Source organism: Furipterus horrens, unplaced genomic scaffold (assembly GCF_987537825.1).
Source record: "Furipterus horrens unplaced genomic scaffold, mFurHor1.1.pri manual_scaffold_5, whole genome shotgun sequence".
Classification (NCBI taxonomy): Eukaryota; Metazoa; Chordata; class Mammalia; order Chiroptera; family Furipteridae; genus Furipterus; species Furipterus horrens.
Window position 1 is genome coordinate 188,467,702 of NW_028327175.1, and position 21,900 is coordinate 188,489,601.

The following is a 21,900-nucleotide window of genomic DNA, read 5'->3' on the forward strand; positions in this document are numbered from 1 at the left end:
CAGAACATCAAGGTAGACCTGCTTCATTCTCTCCCATTTTCACTTTTCTGCAGTGATTACAGCTTGATTTACTTGCCCCCTTTACACCTTTAACCACAGGAGGATGAGGCCAGGTCGGAAGAGGAAGATTGAGGATTTCCTTAGGGCTGTGAGAAATTGATTCTGTCATTCGAAAGTCTTTGGCCACTTCTGTCCCTTTCTCAGATATTTGGGCCAAAGAATGCCAACAATGTGAAATCATCACTGAAAACAGAGCTACTGACCTCCGATCCGTGGGGAGCGTCACAATGCCAGTGACCAGCAGCCCTGGAATATAGTCTTTGCAGATCGTCCTGTTCTTTCTCTGCAGCCCCCCCCCCCCCCCCATCTCTCCAACCACTCATCTCGGAATAGTTATTGTGGAGCACCTGCTGCATGTGAGGCTCTGTGCTCGTGCTAGCTGTGTGGAGACCAATGACCCAGTGCCCTGCCTCGCTGGGAACGTGGGACCTGACTAGAAGTAACCTCTGAGGGCACTGGGGTGAAACTTGCCTCAGGAGGATGTCCTGTAGTTGGGAAAACAAGGGCAGGGAAATATTTAAGCCAAGAGGAGGCTCTTCCAGTCCCCAAAGAACTCTAGGTGCATCTCTTTGATTGCTGGGGGACTCCATGGGCCACTAGAAGATGTTTTCATCTTGGTGCCTGTTTGGCTGGCTCTGCCCCTCATCAGGTGGCACCCCAGAGGTGAAGGGCACAACCCTTCTCTCATCCCAGGCTTTCCTGCGTCTGGGCTGGAAGGAACAATGCCTAGGATTTGAGGTTGCAGGAGATCAGAAGAAAAGTGTTGGGGACCTTGGAGACTCTTTTTGCTACAGAATGCCCCACATCCAACCCCCTCAGGGAATGCAAGATGTATAGGTTCTGAAAAGTGGCCATGGTTCCTTACCCAGTTTGAGGGGCGTGCTCTTTAGCCTTTGCCCTTCCAGCTTGGGAGTGTGAGCCATGGATTTGGGACCCAGGATGTGGCCTCCCCGGTGACAGCTGATCCGTTACATCCCCTGCACTTGGTCATGATGACTCCTGCTAGCTTCCCCAAGCTCCATTCACTCAAGTGTTGGCTTCTGCGGAGGCAGGGTTGCCACCGGTCTTCTGGGGACCAGCCACCCCAGCTGGCCCCTCCTGTGATGATGCAGTGGGCCGATTCCATTTTGTGTCCTCAGGTGGGCAGGCAACAAGAAGACCCAGTTAGGAGGATTACCTCCAGATGAACCTTCTCATTCAGGTGGTGACAGATGAGCCTGGTAGAAGGACAGGTGATCTTAGTTGTGAGGGAGAAGGAGGCATGCTTGGCACTGACCCACAGCTTCAGTTTCTGCTCTTGCTGGACCTTGGGTCTCTGCTTGTGGTCCAGGTTAAGCCGATGAGGTGGTAGCTGACAGTGCAAGCCCTGGGCGGTTTGGTGACCTATAGGTGACACTTTCCTATGCTCATTGAGGGTCAAACTTTATAGCAATGATCACACAAAAGTGACCATTTGCCAAAACTTTGAGGCTTTTTTTTTTTCCAGGTGGATATCCTGTTCAGTGCTAAGTGCCTGGTCCTTTTCTTGAGCAGGGGTGTACGGGCTTCCTGCCTTCCTCCTTCACAACCTCAGGGGAAGGGATCACTGCCTTCTCTTTGTCATTCTCTCCTTTTGTATTTCCAGCACGCCAGAGATCCCTCACTGTTTTGCATATTTTGTATCCCTTTCCTATGTCCCAGCTCGGACCTCTCTCTGTGAAACCACAGGCAATTTCTTTTTTATTCTCTCCTTGACTTGTGTTTTCTCAGCCCAATCCTCCATCTCAGCGATAACACTGACACGCAGCCGTGCACTCAGAGGGTAGAGAATTCTAGTCCTGCTGATCACAGAGTTCACTGCATGAATCTGGCCCTGATTTTCCCATCTGTAAAATGAGATAAGTGATGGTACCTAACATTCGGATAGCTCTAAGATTTCACAATTCTCTGTAAAAAAAAAAAAGTATATATATATAATATATATATATATATATATATATTATATATATATATATATATAATCCAGATGCCCTGGCTGGTTTAGCTCAGTGGATTGAGCGTCGGCCTGCGAGCTAAGTGTCGCTGGTTCGATCTTCCAGTCAGGGTACATCAGAGAAGGAAAACTCTGACTCCAAAAAACCTCCGCTGCCTTGCGGCATACCTCTTCAGGGGAAAGGCTAAGGGAGTAAACCCCGACAGAAAATCCGGAGCCGGAGTCCCTAAGGCGGTTTGACGTTGTAGTCAACACCGGCAACTCCTGCGGCGCACCTGAAGCCAAGCTGTATTGACTCCGTCTTTCCCTTGGGCCCTTCAGCTGCGAAGAGAGGGGGGGTCTGCTGCATGGGCAACAGCAGACCCTCCATATCACCCTGCCCAGGCTCTGTAGCTTCAGCTTCACTGGAGAGGACACTCCAGCGTCATCGCAAGATGTCGATTCGACACTGGAGGAGACAGATACCGTGTCACTCCCGAGTCGGACTGCACAGCCATTCTCAGCGGTGCAGATAGACTCTTAAGAAGCTACACCATCGTCTCTCGAGACGGACGGCTGCCGACGACGATATATAATCCAGGATAAAAACAGTCATTGACTCCCACCCGGCTCTCTGGTCTCGGCGGTAAGATGGCGGCTACCGCGGAGTGCGATGTGGTAATGGCGGCGACCGAGCCAGAGCTGCTCGACGATGAAGGAGCGAAGAGGAAAGCAGAATCTTTCAAAGAACAAGGAAATGCATACTATGCCAAGAAAGATTACAATGAAGCTTATAACTATTACACAAAAGCCATAGATATGTGTCCTAAAAATGCTAGCTACTATGGGAATCGAGCAGCCACGTTGATGATGCTCGGAAGGTTCCGAGAAGCTCTTGCAGATGCACAGCAGTCTGTGAGATTGGATGACACTTTTGTCCGGGGACATCTACGAGAGGGCAAATGCCACCTGTCTTTAGGGAATGCCATGGCAGCATGTCGCAGTTTCCAGAGAGCGCTAGAATTGGATCACAAAAATGCTCAGGCACAACAGGAGTTCAAGAATGCTAATGCAGTCATAGAATATGAGAAAATAGCAGAAACGGATTTTGAGAAGCGGGATTTTCGGAAGGTGGTTTTCTGCATGGATCGTGCCCTAGAATTTGCCCCTGCTTGCCATCGCTTCAAAATCCTCAAAGCAGAATGTTTAGCAATGCTGGGTCGTTATCCAGAAGCACAATCTGTGGCCAGTGACATTTTACGAATGGATTCCACCAATGCGGATGCTCTGTACGTACGAGGTCTTTGCCTTTATTATGAAGATTGTATTGAGAAGGCGGTTCAGTTTTTTGTTCAGGCTCTCAGGATGGCTCCTGATCATGAGAAGGCCTGTGTTGCTTGCAGAAATGCCAAAGCACTGAAAGCAAAGAAAGAAGACGGGAATAAAGCCTTTAAAGAAGGAAATTACAAGCTAGCATATGAACTGTACACAGAAGCCCTGGGAATAGACCCCAACAATATAAAAACAAATGCTAAACTCTACTGTAATAGGGGTACGGTTAATTCCAAGCTTAGGAAACTAGATGATGCAATAGAAGACTGCACAAATGCAGTGAAGCTCGATGACACTTATATAAAAGCCTACTTGAGAAGAGCTCAGTGTTACATGGACACAGAACAGTATGAAGAAGCAGTGCGGGACTATGAAAAAGTGTATCAGACGGAGAAAACAAAAGAACACAAACAACTCCTTAAAAATGCACAGCTGGAGCTGAAAAAGAGTAAGAGGAAAGATTACTACAAGATTTTGGGAGTGGACAAGAATGCCTCTGAGGACGAGATCAAGAAAGCTTATCGGAAACGGGCCTTGATGCACCATCCAGATCGGCACAGTGGAGCCAGTGCTGAAGTTCAGAAGGAGGAGGAGAAAAAGTTCAAGGAAGTCGGAGAAGCTTTTACCATCCTGTCTGATCCCAAGAAAAAGACTCGCTATGATAGTGGACAGGACCTGGATGAGGAGGGCATGAATATGGGTGACTTTGATGCAAACAATATCTTCAAGGCATTCTTCGGTGGTCCTGGGGGCTTCAGCTTTGAAGCATCTGGTCCAGGGAATTTCTTTTTTCAATTTGGCTAATGAAATCATCCAGAACCCAGAAAATGCAGAGTTGCTCAATTTAATCTTGAATGTGGACACAATCACCTCCTCTATCATGTCTCCATGTACTTAGAGCAGTTTCGTTTTCTCAGTTGGATGCCCTGTGTCTGTGAGTGGGGTGAAGGAAAGGGAGCCAGCGCGGAAGACTGCGGGTAGGGGAGGGAGGCGGGGGGTGGCCAGGGAAGCAGCTTGTGAATTTTTGTTTTACCGTTTAACTTTATTAAAAAAAAAAAAAAAACTTAAGAGAAAAAAAAAAAAAAAAACAGTCATTGAAGAAATTTCTTAATAAAATTCTTTGTCAAAGGTTGATGTTACAGACCAAGGGTTTTTTGGGTTTGTTGAGATGTACTTACACAGTATAAAATTCACTCTGCTCTGTACATTTTAATGGAATGGATGGATTCTGTGTTCTGTTTTGGAAGATGCTCTTGCCTTTCATTTGTGCCCATTAGTTTCATTTTTTAGTTGTGTATTTCTTATTGTTTTGTTAACATTTCCCATTCTGGGTTCGGCAACGGGCTTTGGTTGGGATTTGAGAACTGGGATTAATTCTGATCTGGCACACTTACCAAATTGTGACTTCTAGGGTGGGTGGGGCCTTCGGGTGCCTGGTAGGCTCCACTGTGAACCATGACTCACAGCCTGCGCTGCCCACCCACCCCTCAGATTCACCTTGAGTGACAGATGAACCCTGTGGGGAACACACTGGAGTAAGGTGTTGCGTGCATCGGGGAAAGGATCTGGCCATTGAAATGCCTATTGTCCTGATTCTCTGACTACCTCTATGAATTTAGTGTGTTCCTTAACCTAGCACAACTCCAGAAGTCACCGTCTACATGGGACAGAGTGTGGCTGGGGACCCCAGAGTGGTGCATGGCAGAACTCTGCCTAATCCCTCCGGGTCTCAGGTTTCACATGTGTAAAATGTAGAGGCTGCATTCAATGATCTTCAGGTCTCTCCATGTTATAATGCCTACCTGCCCTCCTTCTTTCCTTGCTATCTCTCTCTCTCTCCTTTTCCCCTTTCTTCCTTTTACATCTCAGATATTCTCTTTTATTCAGGAAAAGGTGAGAGGCAGGTGTTAGCAAATGCTATTTTTTCCCAGCACGTGCATGGTGAATGCCAGGCTCCTTCCTTCCCCAGCTAAATGGATGTCACGTCCCCTGGACGACTCAGCGCACTTCTGCCCAGCATTATGCTTGTACTCCTCATCCCCTGGGTTACACTTTCTTCTTCCCCTAAAAAGGCACTGTTTCTCCATTGGTGGACTGGACGATGAAACCAAGTCCTAGCTGCTTCCCTCTGGTGTTTGCAAGGCTGTCTCTGGTCTGATGGTGACCTCTCTCACTTTGTCTAGAAACCTGGGAAAAACGTGGCGGCCATCATCCAGGACATTCATTCCCAGAGGGAGAGGGACATGTTCCGGGAAGCAGACAGGTGAGGCCCCCATTCCAGATCTCAGGGCATATACCGGGCAGTTGAAACATTCTCCTGTTCCTCATTCTGAAGGGTATTTGAGTGATGCCATGCCCTGCCCTTGCCCCTGCCCTGTCCATCAACCTTCCTGGGTCCTACCTTTCCATGTGCTGATGAAACAGTAGTCCAGTCAGAAGTGCAACTGCTTAGGTTAAACCTCAGGAAAATGCATGATGCTAAGCTACCTCTCAGCTGCTCCTCCTTTATTAGAAAGGAATATAGGAGGGAATCTGTTAATAATTGGCTCTTAGGGACAAGTCTAAAACAGCCTGAAAGTGTGTGTGTGTGTGTGTGTGTGTGTGTGTGTTCTATTTAGAGCCAGCTCTTGGTTTTTCATCGCCAAAATGCAGGTGTAGGAACAGGAATGGAAATGCTCCCCCAAAAGTAGTTACTTGATCAGTTGCTGCGAACATTGAATGCATTTAGTTTTCCAACTGAAGTTGTGCCCACGCCAGCTGTGGCTAGAGGTTTGCCACTGTCACTACCCTACAAAGACAGTCCCTGTGGAGAGCCAAGGTGGAGGACAGCAGGAGCGGGCCCCTGGCCTGTATGTCTGGTGACTCTTACCCAGGGTTGCCACAGTTGGCACTCTGACATCACTGGAAGAGGCTGAGCCTGGCTGCTTCCTGGTGATGGTCAAGGCCACCTGGTCCCAGGGAGTCACATCTTCATGTCCCCTGGTCAGTGAGGGCTGCATGGTTTTCCTGGACTTGGAAACCAAATGAAAATTGCCCATCCTTTTAGCATATCGAGGATGTAACTCAGTTTACCTGCTAAATAACCAAACAACCGTCATTGCATGTATGTGCACGTGTGTGTATTTTTGTATGTAGCTGTTTAAATTTAAGATTTTTGTTTCTTTGCTTGTTTTTTTTTAAACCATGATTATTTTGTTTTCTTACAAAAACATGTGTAAGACCATACTGTGCCTCCTGCAGTTCTGTGGTGGGAGGTTGGGGTGGGGGTGGGGGTGACCTAGTAGATCTTGCTCAGAACTTTAAGCAGGTCTTTGGGGTTCTTTTCTGGGTTTTAGTTTCTTCACCTGAAAAACTGCCAGACCAGTTCTCTAAGGTCTCTTCAACCCAAAATGCCTTTCTAGTTCTTTGTTTTTGGAGTCTCTGAACAGGCCTTCCCTTCCTCCTTCTACCCCCTCCCCGGAGCAATTAGCATCCCTCTTCCATGCTCAGGATCTGAACAAATTAAGAGAAAAAGAAATAAGGACACTGGAGGCCAAGGGTTGCCTTTATGCTGATAGAGGCAGAGGTGGGGGAGTGGCTCTAGTCTTATAGCCAAGAGGCTGGCTCACCGAACCTGAGGGCTTAGGCGGCCTTGCCCACCAGGCTGGAGCAGGGCCACCTTGCCCACACCCCCAGCTGCACACCCCCAGGAGAGCTGAGCTCACTTCCGAGAGGAGGAAAGGCAGGGCTGAGCCAGAGCAGCCCAGTCCTTCATTCCAGTTCCAGGAGCTGGGTGAGGAAAGGGGCAGAGCAACCAGGGCTATGCTTAGGGAAAACCCCTGCTCCTAGAAGCCAGGAGGTAGGAAAGCTTTCTCCTGGGCTGCTTGCTGTGCGGCCCACACAGCTGCGGGGAAGAGTGTCTGGCCGGATGGGGTTACGTGCACTGCTTCTACGGAGAGACTGGGGATATCTGGGCGTGGGGCTGGGGAGGTGCAGATTCTAAAGCCCGCTCCTTTGCTTCTTCACAGATATGGCCCCGAAAGGCCCCGGTCTCGCAGTCCCGTGAGTCGGTCACTGTCCCCGAGGTCCCACACTCCGAGCTTCACCTCCTGCAGCTCTTCCCACAGCCCTCTGGGCCCCTCAAGGGTTGACTGGGGCAATGGCCGGGACTCCTGGGAGCACTCTCCCTACACCAGGAGGGAGGAAGATAGAGACCCGGCCTCCTGGAGGGAGAATGGGGAGGACAAGAGGGACAGGACAGATGCGTGGGCACATGATCGCAAACACTACCCTAGGCAACTTGACAAAGCCGAGTTAGAGGAGCGACTGGAAGGAGGGAGGGGCCACCGAGAAAAGCACCCGAGGTCTGGGTCCCCCAACCCTCTCCACTCTGCATCAGGCTACAAAAGTCGAGAAGATGGCTACTACCGGAAAGAGCCCAAAGGCAAATTGGACAAGTATCTAAAGCCGCAGCAGGATGCCACCGGGAGGTCCAAGAGGAAAGACGAGGCCAGGCTGCGGGAAAGCAGATACCCCTACCATGACAATGTGGGCAAGGAAGATGGGTTGGAGCCAAAGGTCACCAGGGCCCCTGAGAACACCAAGTCTAAGCAGAGTGAGAAAAACAGAACCAAGAGACCTGACAAAGACCAAGAAGGAGCCGATGATAGAAAAGAAAGAATGGCAGAGAATGAGGTAATGACTTAGTCTCCTCCCCAGGGAAGGAGAGGCAGGTCGCAAAGCGTAATTATGTTAATAGGATGATGATGAACATTTATCGAATGAATGAAACTGTTATTGAATGTTTACTCTGTGCCAGGCACTGTGTCAAATACTTTTTCTCAATCAAGTCATTTAATGCTCACCGCAACCCTATGAGGTATGATAATAATATCACTAATGTTATTATTAGTATAGATGAGGAAACAGAGACACAGAGAACTTCAGTTAGTTACCCAAGGACATATAGCCAGGAAATGGCAGAGCTGGAACTACGTCTAGGTGAGCTGGTTCCAAATGTCATAGCACCCTGCTGTCTTTGCTAGAAGTTAGGGACGCACATGATACAAAGGTCTCCTGTGTTCCTGTTTGTCTAGGGTGGAGTGCTTTGAGGTGTTTGCACCTCCGGACTCAGCCAAGGGAGATTAGATCTTTGGTCTGCTCTGTCTTCTGTTCTGCCAAAAGCATCTACCAATCCTGGGACTTCGATGGGAGGTGGTAAAGGAGAAGCAGCTACCACCCACTAAATTACACTGAGTGCCCAGGGCTTGGTGTGTTTCTCTAGACATTATCCACGGTGTTTTACCTGCACTGTAATAAAAATGCTCAGCGGTTGGCTGACATTTGTCCTTGAAGCATCTGGAAGGGCTTATAACCTGCTATGTGACTTCAGTTCACACAGTGGGTCACCAGGAAAACTCTGGGTATGTACAAGGTTTATATTCTAACTTGGCTTACATAGTCCTTCTTGCCAGAACCACCTGTGTTTAAGCTGGAGTGAAACAGTGGCGGTTAGGGCATCTACACAGAGAACACAGTTTTTAAAATCCTACAGGTCTATCTCCTAGTCTGACTCAGGAGTTGGTGACAATATCAAGTCAAAATAAGGAGCCCAATTCTCTGCTCCATGAACACTGAAGAGTCACACTTTTGGCCAGTATTTTAGCAGGCCACTTTGCCAGGCAGTGTGCTCAGCACAGGGAGGTCTAGAGGGGAATAGGGCACAGTCTGTGTTATGGCAGAGACCAAGGTGTAAGGGTGGAAGCAGACTAACAGAAACAATTCACATCCAGGGGAGCCCGTACTGGAGTGGGGGCATGGATGGACTGCTCTGTGCGCAGGTGACTCTGCACAGCGGAGGAGACATTGCGCCGAGCATTGAAAGTGGGGAAAAACCAGGTTGGGAAGCAGCAAGGGCAAAGGTGAGAAAGAAAGACTGGCTTGAAGAACCTGGAGATACTCCGTATATCTGCATCTTTATTAAGGGATTGTGTTTTTCAGAAGTAAAATCTTGCCTTTCGTGCAAACATAAAATGGATGCATGTCAAAAATGCTATTGAACTCATTAATGAATGAGGGAACCATGAGATGTAAAAGCCAGTTCAAAGGAAAATCTAAAAATCAGGCAACATGTAGAGGCAATCAGGAACATGGGCACGAATTTGCCAACAGAAGCAAAACTGACCTCTTTCATAGGGAACCTGGGACCAGATAAAATTGCAGCTTCTCCAGATAAAATTCCTTCGCATCTCTAGGGACAAGAATTATTTGCACGACTATCAGTTATCTGCAATTTACAGCATTGTAAAACAGCTCAGTTCAAGTTAGGTACAGACTCCTGTAGAACCAGATACCCTGAAGGGTATGCTGGTAGACTGCCCAGTGTTCCATTGAAAGGACACCCATGGATCTTTTTGCCCATCTCAAAGCATGCCAGTCTTTTTCTGACTGGCCTAGCAAGAGGAACGTCAGGAGATGAGAATAGGGAATGGGTAAGGGGAGGCGTGAAAGACCCCGGTACCTCGCTGAGGACTTGGACTGGATCCTGAGGACTTATGAATGAGTGGATGTTTTGAAGATGAGCGTACAATCCTCCCTCAATATCCCTGGGGATTGGTTCTGGGAACCCCTGCGGATACTAAAATCTGAGAATGCTCAAATCCCTTATATGAGAGGGTGCACTATTTTCATATGACCTATACACACATTCTTCCGTATACTTTAAATCATCTCTATATTACTTATATAATACCTAATACGATGTAAATGCTATGTAAATAGTTGTTATGCTGTATTCTTTAGGGAGTAATGACAAGAAAAGGAAGTCTGTACATGTTCAGTAAAGATGCAACTATGTAGTGCGGGTCAGTAACAATGTGACGTTAGTTTTTGAGATTTTCTATCTGAGGTTGGTTAAATCTGCACAGGAGGAACTTGCAAGTACAGAGGCCAACTATTTATTCTTAGAGGTGTCCAAGGTGCTAGTGACAGGTCAGTGACTCAAGAGGGACAGAGAGCAAGGGCTCATACTGCCAGTTGGGAGGCATCTGTCCCCACAGCAGATGGGGAGCTGCCCTTCCACACTCCTGCCCATGCTTCTGAGAATCTTTGGTAACCGTGTCTCTCCTGCTGTTTACCCGCCCTTCATCATGATGCTTGCACAACCCTTGCCCGTTTAAGGTGACACATGTCGTCAGTCACCCTGAGGGCCCCTGATGCAAAATGATTCCCAGAAAGCCCCATGGGTTTTCCCACCATTCCATCCTGCTCATTGGTTCTGTCTCTAATAGCCTTAGAGTGAGGTCAGTAGGGACTAGTTGGGGTCCCTAGTATATTGGTTCTGTGGGTTTGAAGCCAGGGAGCCCACCACTCTTGGGTGGTATAACAGCTGAACAAAGAGCTTTCCTCACTGATCTCAAACTCTGTATTGTGATCTTAGAACAACCCAGATTCCCGCAGCACTGCCCAGGCTCAGCTAACAGACAGGAGGGACTAGACTTGGGGAATGAAGGCAACAGGGCTGAGGACAGTGTCCTTGCCTTTCTTCCAATATGCCAGGCACCTCCCACCATCAGGCCCTGCCTAGGAACCCCACCCCCAAGCCCACATGGGTCCCTTCTCACCTCCTCGTCTCACTCATTGTCATATTCTCCCCACATTTATCCTGGCCACTACATACAATCACAACGACACACTTCTCTCTTCCCAGCTTTTCTCTCCTTGGTGGCATGTATCTCCTTCTAACCTATTCCCTAATGTCTTTATTTATTTTATTAACGTCCATCCCTCCGCCCGGTGTAACCTCCACGAGGGCAGGGATTTTTGTCTGCTGTGCTCACTGCTGCGTCCCTAGTCCCTAGATTAGCATGGGCATTCAGTACGTACTTGTTGAAGAAATGAATGACTGAATTTGACTCCGGAGGCAAAGGCCTGGCTTCTGAGAACCAGGTCACACCCTGTTCTTCTCTCCCTCGATTTTCTTGGTTGTGAAATTGGTGTGATCACAATGCTGTCGTAGGACTTTAATGATCTGTGCTTGTTAGAAACCTCCTGGGAACTCTGGAGAAAGGGCCCGTGCTGGAGAAGCTGGTGTCAGGGCTGCTCAGCGTTTGTGGGTGGCCAGGCCCACGCCTAAGAGCCAACCTGACCACAAGACTGTAGGAGGGAGGGAAGAAATGAAGTCACTGACTTGGGAAATGTGGGAAAGAAGCACTCCACCACCTTCCTGGAAGGGGGATCAAGGGTTCCAAACCCAGATGCCAGAGAAGAGAAGCCAGGCAGGTGACACAGACCAGGTCAAAGGAAAGCCAGGTGGAGAGGAGGGACCATGGCAGACCAAGGAGCAGGTGCCTGTCTGTTGGGAACAGCCAGCCACTGCCCTACTCCATTCTGTGCCTGCCATTCAGGAATGCATGCCTGGCTGTCAGGCTTCCCATTTCTTAGAGCAAGACCAAGTCCAGATAGCTGTTAAAATTTCCCACATCTTAGAAACTGTATAGACCAAAACATGTCATGGGACAGATGGAGCCCAGAGAGCTCCAGAGGGCAGCTGCCAGTATAAACAGTTGATAGGAGGGAGAAGTAGAAAACCACTTATTCTCAGTTCAGAGCCCACACAGGGACCCAAGCACACTGGGAGGCAGGTGCAAACTTGGTATTCACTCCACCCTCTCCTACCAGTTTCCATTCTTGTATTGACTAATATCCATGGGGCACCCAGCACTAGGGCTCAGTTGTGAGTGAAGCTGAAATAACCCCAGACCTCCTGGAACTCATGGTCTCATGGAAAGACTTACTAATTCAATCATTCCTCAAGGGAGTATGAGAGTGTGTTAAGTGCTAAGGAGGGGATGGAGGCATACATGATGTCAGTGCCTGTAACAAAACAGAAGCTTCCCTAGCTTAGGATATGACTGTTGAGATTTAGAGGAATGGTGGGTATTTACTGGGTGAAAAGGAAGACGAGCAGACAGAGGGAACAGCATGTGCAAAGGCCCAGCGGCTGGAGGCCAGTGCTGCTGGAACAACACTGGGTTAGAATGGTGGGAGGCAAGGTTGATTTTTCAACAGGGGTCACATCATGCTGGGCCCTCGAGGAAGGTTAAGGGTTTTTTTTTATCCTATGCAACAGGAGGGTAATGAAATTTTTAAGCAAGAAGGCACCGTGAGGATATAATGGCTTTTGCATTTTGGAGTAATCATTTTGATTCCCTTGGGGAGAACAGACTTGAGAGGAGGCTACAGAGCAGAAGGGGGAGACCAGTTAGGAAGTGGCTTATGGTGGCCATAGCCCTGGGGTGATAGGGCCTGCTTGCAACAATTATGACCTAGTATCTTGGCCCATGATCTGGTGCAGGCAGTGGGGTGCATTGGTAGCATTTGTCTGTTTCCCCTAAACTGCTGCTGTCACCTGCAAGTGGTCCCAGGGCCACAGGTGCACTGAAAGGCACTGACCTGTTATCTGTGCCAGCAGGAGGAATAGCAGGGGTCTGCCTGGTGGGGGACCTCTGGCCTGGCCAGGCTGTGCCTCTGTCTCCCAGCTTGAACTGGAGAGGCTCTTTACTGTGATGACTTAGGAGTGTGGCTATAGTAACTGCCTGGTAAGGATAAGTGTTATTTATTTTGACAAGGAGAGGTCATAGATAATTTATTTAGGGAGATAAAAATAAAGGGAAGTGGTCCCCCATTGGTAGCAGCTGTGGGTTCTCATGGCTAAAAAGGCACTTGGAGCTGCTGTGCCCTTAGGTTAGCTGGGAAGACCTGAGCAGGGATTTTGGTGGAATACTGTGCTCCAAACACTAAAAAGAAGAAAGACTTGAGGATTTCTACTGTCTTCCCCTGTCCAGTAATAACTGGTTAAACCAGTCAGCCCTGAGTGCCTGCCCCAGTTGGCTCCTCTCAGCTCAGGAGGGGTGTGTCTGCTCTTAAGAAATCAGAAGGACACTTACTTTAAGCCAACCTCAGCCAAAAATGTTGAGAGAAAATGCACCTTGCCCCTGGGAACTCCAGAAATAGTCATTGATTTGGTGGCCAAAATTTAAATCACGGGAGAAGATCCTCCCAAAACTGAAACACGGGTTGCAAAACTTTTTCTATAGAACACCAGATAGTAAATATTTTAGGCTATGTGGGCCGAGGAGCAAAATTGAGGATATTATGTAGGTGCTTACATAATCATTTTAAATGCAACTATTTAAAAACGTGAAAAGCATTGTTTGTTCACAGACTACAAAAAGAGACATCGGGTCAGATTTGGCTCAAGAACTTTAGTTTGCTGACCCCTGTTTTAAAGGCTGGCGAGAGACCCTAATTCTCAAACCAGACATTTGCTTTCCACTGTTCAGTTTCCCTGACATGAGCATTAGTGTGAGGGTCTTAATTTGAGGGAAAGGATGGCCAGTTGCTCTAGGACAGAGATGGGGCACAAGAGAGGCGAGAGGGGCACTGATGTGTGACAACCCTTTTGTACCCCTAAGGGGCCTGGATGTGTTCTGCAGGGGAGATGTCACCATGATGATTGTTAACCCCGGGGTCAGTTCACCCTGGGTCCCTCTAGTCACTCTCACTGTCTACAGGTCTCACAGCTGCAAAAAGTACCCAGTTTACCGGGGGTTTCTGACCTCCTAGGTAGATCAGTCCAACTGTTAAGACATTTCTGGGCCTGCATTTGCCTGTGTGACCTCGAATGAGCTACTTAACCTCTCTGAGCCTCAGTTTCCTCATCTGTAAAAGGAAGGGGGCAATGACACCTGCCTCTGAGAGGTTCTGTGAGGATAAAAGAAATGTATGTGCAACACACCTCACAACTGTTAGCTATGCTCAGAATCTTGGCGTTCTTTTCCTCTCTGCCATTGCTGACTGCTGATTTAGTTTGTTCTGTTCTTTCTCTGGCAAGGCTGGAAAAGAGGGCATGGAAGGAAACACCCCATCAGTGGACAGGCAGGAGAAAGAAACAGAGTCCTCTGATCCAGAAAACACAAGAACAAAGAAGGTAAAATTTGTCCCAGATGCCAACAATGTAGCCACGTCTGTACAACAAGCCTTTGGGGACCAAGTTACAGGAGTCCCTGTCCTGTCCAGTGATGCTTGGATGCTTGCTGTGTGGAATGTGTTTGAGACCCCACCCTTGGCTCTGTGAATAGAGCTGCCTCCCCAGCACTTCCTGGAGGAACGGCCCTGCCTGGGTTCTTTGTGTGGTCCTTACGGGGAGATCCTGACGACATGCCCGGGCTCTGCCGTACTCTCCAGCAAGTTGGCTGTGCTCACAAGAGAAAACATGTGCCCAAAAAAGACTTGGGCTTCATAGCCAGGCTCCCAAAATAGGCAGGTTGCTTGGGAGGGGCTGGGGCAGGAAGGGGGGGGGTGCTTTGGGTACTCGATCTGGGGCCCTGACCTCAGTAGGCCCAGACGCTGGGATTAACAAGACATCTCTTGTGCTCATAAAGATTATTTTACATAATTAAAATGAAAAACCCAGTGACAGTGCTGGGGCTGCCACAGCCCAAAGAAATGTCCTTGGAATGTGGCCAGCTTCATGCCTTATGGGTCAGGACAGGCCGAGAGATGGGTATCACTGGCTGGGAAGCTGATCTCCTAAATCTGGCTGCTGGGTGTGTAGGTTGCTGGGGACACCAGGGGAAAATTTCAGGAGGGGCCCACCACGAACCAGGCTGTGGAAGTTGCACCCTTGCTGGGAGAGGGTGCTTGGAGGATTTTTATGGGGGACTTTGCTGCAGTTCCATCTAGTGATGCTTTACATGCAAGGGAATAGCTCCAGCCATTTGATCTACTTAGAGTTTATAACTTAATCATTTATTTGTTCAGTCAAAAACGATTTACTGAGCTCCTGTGTCCCAGGGTTTGAAATTCTTTGTGCCACTTTAAACATGGTAGATTAAGCATTAAGGGCTTATTCCCAATCCTGTGCTGTTTTCAGCCTCATCCTCAGGGTGAATATGTGATGTGGGCCTTGAGTGGTTTACAGCTGCTAATTACCCAGTAAACATTCCCAGGTAGAAGTAAAAATGCTCAGGATCTCTGGTTCAATTCTTAGTCAGGGCCCAGGCCTGGGTTGCAGGCCAGGTCCCCAGTTAGGGGCTTGCAAGAGGCAACCACATATTGCTGCTTCTCTCCCTCTCTTTCTCCATCCCTCCCCCTCTTTCTAAAAGTAAATAAATAAAGAATTTTAAAAATTGCTCAGGATCATTCTGATTTGAGGGGCCCTGGGGTCAAGGCATGGGCCCTCTGCTTAGAGATGAAGGCCTGCTCCTCAGCCACCCTCTGACTTCCATCCTGTATTTTTATTCAGGATCAAGCTTGGGAGAGTGAAAGTGAGGCAGAGGATGAGAGCTGGTACCCCGCGAACATGGAGGAGCTGGTTACGGTGGACGAGGTAGGGGAGGAAGAAGATTTTATCATGGAACCAGACATCCCAGAGCTGGAAGAGATCATGCCCATTGACCAGAAGGACAAAATGTGCCCAGAAATATGTCCCTGTGGGACAACCGCCTTACACCTGGATTTGGCCAAGGATTTCACCAAGCAGGGAGTCAAGACTATAGGGAACGGGGCTACGCAAATCAGCCACAGAACTCCCAAAGAAGTGCCTTCTGCTTCCGTGAGCTGTCCCAGTGACATGGACGTGGAAACGCCTGGCCTAAATCTGGAGGCTGAGCAGAAGCCAGCTGAATGCGAGACAGGCCTCTCACTGGAGGGTTCAGATTGCTACGAGAAGCAGGCAAAGGGAGCAGAGAGCTCAGATGTTCGTCTGTCCCCTGCACTCCAGCAAATGTCTTCCCCCAAGCCAGCGGAGGAGAGGGCCCGGCAGCCTAGCCCGCTTCCTGATGACAGCAAGGCCAAGGGGACTCCTGAAGATGGGGCTTGTGAAGGCAGCCCCCTGGAAGAGAAAGCCAGCCCCCCCACTGAAACCGACTTCCAAAGCCAGGCTTGTCAAGGAGTGTCGACCCAGGGTAACTACCTCCCTTTTCTCCTGTGTGGTTGGGCTGATGGCACTACTGCTCACCCAGAGAAGTGAGCAGGCACGTACGGGCCAGAACAAACATAAGAAAGCTTTCAGCCAGCATTCAAGCTGGTGCAGAAAGCGAGCTTTTAAAAGCCTAGTTAAACTGTTAGAGCTTTTAGGCAAATGGTGCAAAGGAAATCAGATAGGAGATCACATGTTTTCTGAGAAACAAACTCAGATAGGACAGACTTCTCTGAATTTATGGGAGCCTGGATAGACTCTGACAACTAAAATTAGCAAAAGTTTTGAGTTATCAGCCTAAGTTCCTGGGGGCAGCAAGCCATCCCTATGCCTGCACGGCAGAGGACCACCCAGGCTGTTATTTCTGTGAGGCCAGATCGAGGGAGCAGGAGGATGGGAGGCCCAGAAAGGAGCAGGCAGAGGGAAGAATGGGGGGCTCACTAAGGGGTGTGGCCTGTCTCCCTTCTTGCCACCTCAGACCCCACTTTCTCCAGGGTCCAATGGTGAAACAAGACTTGCCCCAGGACCTCCTCTGCCTCCATTGGAGGGGATGCTGTGTCTGTGCCTGGCACTATGACATCATGAAAAACAGAGTCTAAAATAGGTTAAGCCCTGTCTTCTCTGCCAAGTGGAAACTAAGATCCATCAAGGGCTCTGGGGGCAGGAAGGAGGAGTAACCCTCCATGTTCTCCCAGTGGAAATAAGCAGATATTCCTTTCACAGAAAGCCTGTAGCATTCCAGAGGTTGAAGTCAGAGGGATGGGGGGGCGGGAGGGCAGGAGCCAGGGGCAGAAACTGTAGAGGAAGACTTAAAAATAAGCCTTTTGACCCAGTGCTCTGTTGCTGGCACAAGCTGGGAGGGGAGCCGGAAGCTTGGGCTCTCCTCCATGTGAAGCTGACCTGAGCTGTTTTTCACCTGCCTGGATCTGAGTCTCCATGGAAACTCTGTCACGAGCTGCCTTCTTGTTGCTAGAGAAACGCTGAGGCCTGGGCTGCGTCCAGAGCAGGCAAGAATAAAGGAGGAGTGAAATGTTCACCTTACTCTGATTGAACCCCTTTTCTGTCATGGTATAAGTCTCAACATGCACTGGCATTCATGGCTTATTAGCTTACCCAGTATTTGGAGTTCATATTTAATAACACGGCTCTACAAACTTGGGGTGACAGAATGGCATGGCTTTTTCTGCCGGCCTCTGTGTTCCTGTGGACGTCAGCACAATTTTTGTCCTTCAGTAATTCTTCCTCCTGCAGAGATGGAGTGATATGGAGTTGGGGGGAGTGGGCGTGGATCGTCCCCACCCAAGGCATCAGCAGCCCACCCCCCACAGACCCAATGCAGAGATTTGCCAAGTTTCTTTGTGTGTGGCATTCTTTTGGCAATGGAAAAAGCTCTTAAATTATAGCGCTTGGGTTCTAATGAGCAGCCCTTGCCCTGGCCCCATGTAATTAAGCAGTCCAAGGGACCGGTCCTGATCACACAGCACAAGGAACAGAATTTCAGAGATTCTTGGGAGCATGTTGTATTTCATTAGCTCTTTGCTTTGGCTTGTGTTTTGCAGAAAATTCCAGGTACATGGAAGTAAAATCTCTGGATGTGAAGTCACCAGAATACACTGAAGTGGAGCTGAAACAGCCCCTTTCTTTGCCCTGCTGGGAACCAGAGGATGTGTTTAGTGAACTTAGCATTCCTCTAGGTAGGTGAAATGCACAGTCCTTCCTGAGAACTCAGCCCCCGGGAATGATAGTTTCCTAGTAACATCTACGAGCTTGACAGGGCTGTTAGTCACTTTGTTGATGTTTTTCGTGTCTGATGCAATAACCTACATTTGCAAGGTGCTACTTTAGAGCCTCTTGCAATTTCAGTCTCCCGTTGGAGAGCTGATACATCACGGGCCAGGCCTTGGACAGCACTGTCCTGGGAGCCAGAGCTCAGAGGGACTGTTCTCCCTGGCAGGGAGTGCTCTGTTCCTGACCACACAGCCCTTGTGCAGGCAGGGAAGCAGCGGCCCCATGGCCGCCACAAAGTCAATCAACATGAACCACTTCTGCTTCTGTCTTCCCTGATTTCTAGCCCCATCCCTCCCCGCTGTCTTTTTCTCTTTTGATCGATTAGCTTCCCTGAGGCAATGAGGCTGAGTAGACTGCATTGGGAGCAGACTCTGTATAGCTGACACCGGGAGCACTGAACAGAGAGGGGCCTCGGCCCCATCCTTTCTCTACTTACCCAGTGACTGTTTGTCCTCAGGCAAGTCAGACCCAGGAATGATTTTTGGTTTTGGGCTTTTTTTTCCTAGTCACTTCAAGTTTTTTAGTAACAAGTTGACTAAAAGAAGAGAAAAAAAAAGATATAAAGATACTTTTCTTAGAGGCCTTAGGAGTGGGATATTAGGGTTAGGGTCAGAGTTCACGGGACCAGGGAAGGCAACCCAGTTAGAGGCAGAATGGAGACCGGGGCTCTGTCCAGGGGAGTAGCTGGCCGGATGCAGGGGTTGGGGAGGAGGCTGAGAGGGGGGTTGGCTCAGGCCCCAGGCAAAGGAATAGCAGGCGCTCACACACAGCAATGGGGTGGGGGTTCCCGGGCCTTAGTTTTCTCACTGGAATGTGGTACTGGACCAGACTGGTGGGTTTTCAATGGTGGAAGTGTTGGAATGGGTCAGGGAGAGAGGCTAATAATAGAATCACCTGGGATACAGTTTCAGTAAGGAGAGTTAACTAGAGTTTTAGGGTGGGGAGTGAAGGTTCTTTAAGAAAGTTCCCCGGAAGCTTCCGCAGCTAACCCAGTGACTCCCACTGCAGCCAAAGTCATCTCTGAGTCTCTGCATTGACTCTGAGAGGTTGGAAAGCAGTGAGAAAGGAGTAGCAGCCGCTGCTCAGAGCGTGAGCTTGGGAAGGTACTGCAGGAAGTATGACCATGGCCAACGACCACGAGTCTGCTCAGCCACAGAACAGCCCGTCAGTATGGAGGCTCACCCACTACATCGAGTTTCTCTTTCTTTTTTCACATCCTTCTAAAAATTTCTTTCTTGTTTCTGTCCGCCAAGTTTACCGTTTTCATAGCATCAAATTGACAAGCAAATATCTTTTTTTTAAGGGATAAATTTGCTGCATAGCCTCCAGCATGCCTCAGGACAAACACTGAAAAAAGGAAATACTGACCTTAGAATGAACTAGGGTGACTGCGTGAAGGCCCCGAGTATTTTAACCCTAGAAAAGCATTGCAAAGGCTGCCTTTCAGGAGAAAGGGGCTAGACAGTTCATCCGTGCATTCTTCCTGCGTTCAGGCCATCAGCAACGCTGATGGAGGCGTGGCTCTGTGCCTGGCACTCTGGGGAAACCGAGAAATGCAACACAAGTCTCTTGTCACTCAAGAACTTGAAATCTAATTGACATACACACAAGAAAAAATTCAGAATAAATTCTGCTACCTTATAATTTTTTTAAAGATTTTATTTATTTATTTTTAGAGACAGGGTTGGGGAGGGAGGAAGAGGGGGAGAGGAAACATTGATGAGAGAGTGAAACATCTGTCGGTTGCCTCCCACACACACCCCCGACTGGGGATCGTATCCACAACCCAGGCATGTGTCCTGACTAGGAATCCAGCTATCGACCTTTCACCTTGCAGGATGACGCCCAACCAACTGAGCCAGACAGGTCAGGTCAAGGCTCTGCTACCTTATAACTTGTGTCTTATTATTGTTTTGCTTTACAAAAAGTGTGAAAGATTACTGTAACAACTAAAAAATAAGAACCATATAAAGTAAACATTCAATGTTGTATCTCTTCCCCCAAGGCTCTCCCCAACTCCAGAGGTAGCCAATGTCATATCCGCAAATAGTTTTCCTCCCACAGAAATGGGATCACACTATATACATAATGTTCAGCAATTTTCTTTTTAAACTTAACAGTGAGTCTTACAGATCTCTTCATGTCAGTACATAGAAAACTCCTTTTTAACCACTGCAAATATTCCATCTTATAAGATGTACCATAACTTACCAAACCATTCCACTGGTGAACATTTAGGATGTTTTAAATCTTTTTTCCCATTATTAAAATGCTATAATAGCTAAGTTTTCATTTTTATCATTTGCCATGCAAGCACCATTCCTGGTGTTTTGCATATATTGATATTATTGCATTTAACTCTCTGAAAACTCTTCTATGAGGATGGTAATGTTTTTATTGCTGTTTTACAGATCAGAAATCTGAGACGCAGTGTGGCAAAACTAAAGATCGGCCCCTGGCCGGTGTGGCTCAGCTGGTTGGGTGTTGTCCTGCAAACCAAAATATCATTGTTTGATTTCCATTCAGGTCCCATGCCTGGGTTGCAGGTTCAGTCCCTTCGGTATAGAAGGCAACCAATCGATGTTTCTCTCTCACACTGATGTTTCTCACCCTCTCTTTTTCCCTCCCTTCCCTTCTCTATAAAATAAAAAATAAAATAATATAAAATATGTTTTAAAACCCCCCCAAAGCTAAAGAGCAGCCAGGACTGGAACCAGGATTTCCACCCCAGTAGTTTGACCCTGGAACCAGGCTTTCTTTGTGCTCTGCTGCTTTCCCGAACACGCTGTTACCTTTGTCTGTGTGCCAGTGCTTCTGTCGGACAGCGTCCTTGCCTGGGGGTTGTGGGGTCATATGTATTTGCATTTCAGATTTTCATAATTGCTACTAAATTGCACTCCAGGAAGATTATACAAGTTTTAACTGCTACCTTGAGTGAGAGTTCTCATTCTCCACATCCTGGCGAACGTTGGCTATAACCAGTTTTTAATCTTGACCAATCTGTTAGGAGGAAAATGGTGTCTCATATGTTTTTTAAAGCAGCTCTATTGCGGTGTAATTGATGTACAATTAAGCACACATATTCAAAGAGTACTGTCTGACCAGTTTTGACAAATATATACACCTGGGAGATCGTCACTACAATCGAGATAGGGAACATAGTCATCATCCCCCAAGTTTCCTGGTACTCCTTTCTAATCCCTCCCTCTTCATACCTCAGTCCCGAGGTAACCACTGATCTGCCTTTGGTCACTAAGTACTGGTTTGCATTCTAGAAATATATACAAGGAACAGACAGTACAAATGTTTTTGCCTGGCTTCTTTCACTTGGCATACTTATTTTGAAATTCACCTGTATTGTTGGGTTTGGCCACGGTTGGTTTCTTTGTATTGTGGAAGAGTATTTTATTGTGGGTATGGAAATACCACATTAGGTGTATTCGTTTACCCATTGATGGGCATGTGGGTTGTTTCTGGTTTGGCTCTATTATAAATTAATTTGGTTATTGTCTTCCATTAACTTTGAGATCCATTATCTCATTCATCTCTGGGGGTTGGGGGGAGGTGTATGGTACTATTTTCCACATTTGACTGGTGAGGAAACTGAGGCCCAGAGACGTACCTAAGCTCACATGGTGCGTTCAGGTCAGAACTGAGGATTTCTAATCTGAGCCCCCTCTGCCCTGCTGTTCCTCCAGTCCAGGCAGCTCCATGTAGGGAAGGCAATGTTCAGAGCACAGACGGTGGAATCCAACTCCCTGGTTCAGACCCAGCTGGCTGGGGGACAAAGCGCTGCTTATTTAACCTC

The 21,900-nt window shown here is 48.2% G+C and overlaps 2 protein-coding genes across 2 annotated transcripts in view; both read left to right on the forward strand.

Annotated features, from left to right (window-relative positions):
* The window catches only part of RBM20 (RNA binding motif protein 20), a 180,255-nt gene that overhangs the window by 150,790 nt on the left and 7,565 nt on the right, over positions 1 to 21,900 (forward strand). Inside the window, exons 8-12 of the mRNA XM_090278575.1 lie at positions 5,527 to 5,606; positions 7,351 to 8,017; positions 14,217 to 14,312; positions 15,630 to 16,290; positions 17,864 to 17,998. Of these exons, the coding sequence (XP_090134701.1) occupies positions 5,527 to 5,606; positions 7,351 to 8,017; positions 14,217 to 14,312; positions 15,630 to 16,290; positions 17,864 to 17,998 (1,639 nt within the window). The remainder of the gene's footprint in view (positions 1 to 5,526; positions 5,607 to 7,350; positions 8,018 to 14,216; positions 14,313 to 15,629; positions 16,291 to 17,863; positions 17,999 to 21,900) is intronic.
* Positions 2,637 to 4,363, forward strand: LOC150010634 (dnaJ homolog subfamily C member 7). Its single transcript, XM_090279552.1, has one exon. The coding sequence runs from the start codon at positions 2,663 to 2,665 to the stop codon at positions 4,145 to 4,147; it is 1,485 nt and encodes a 494-aa protein (XP_090135678.1). The 5' UTR covers positions 2,637 to 2,662; the 3' UTR covers positions 4,148 to 4,363.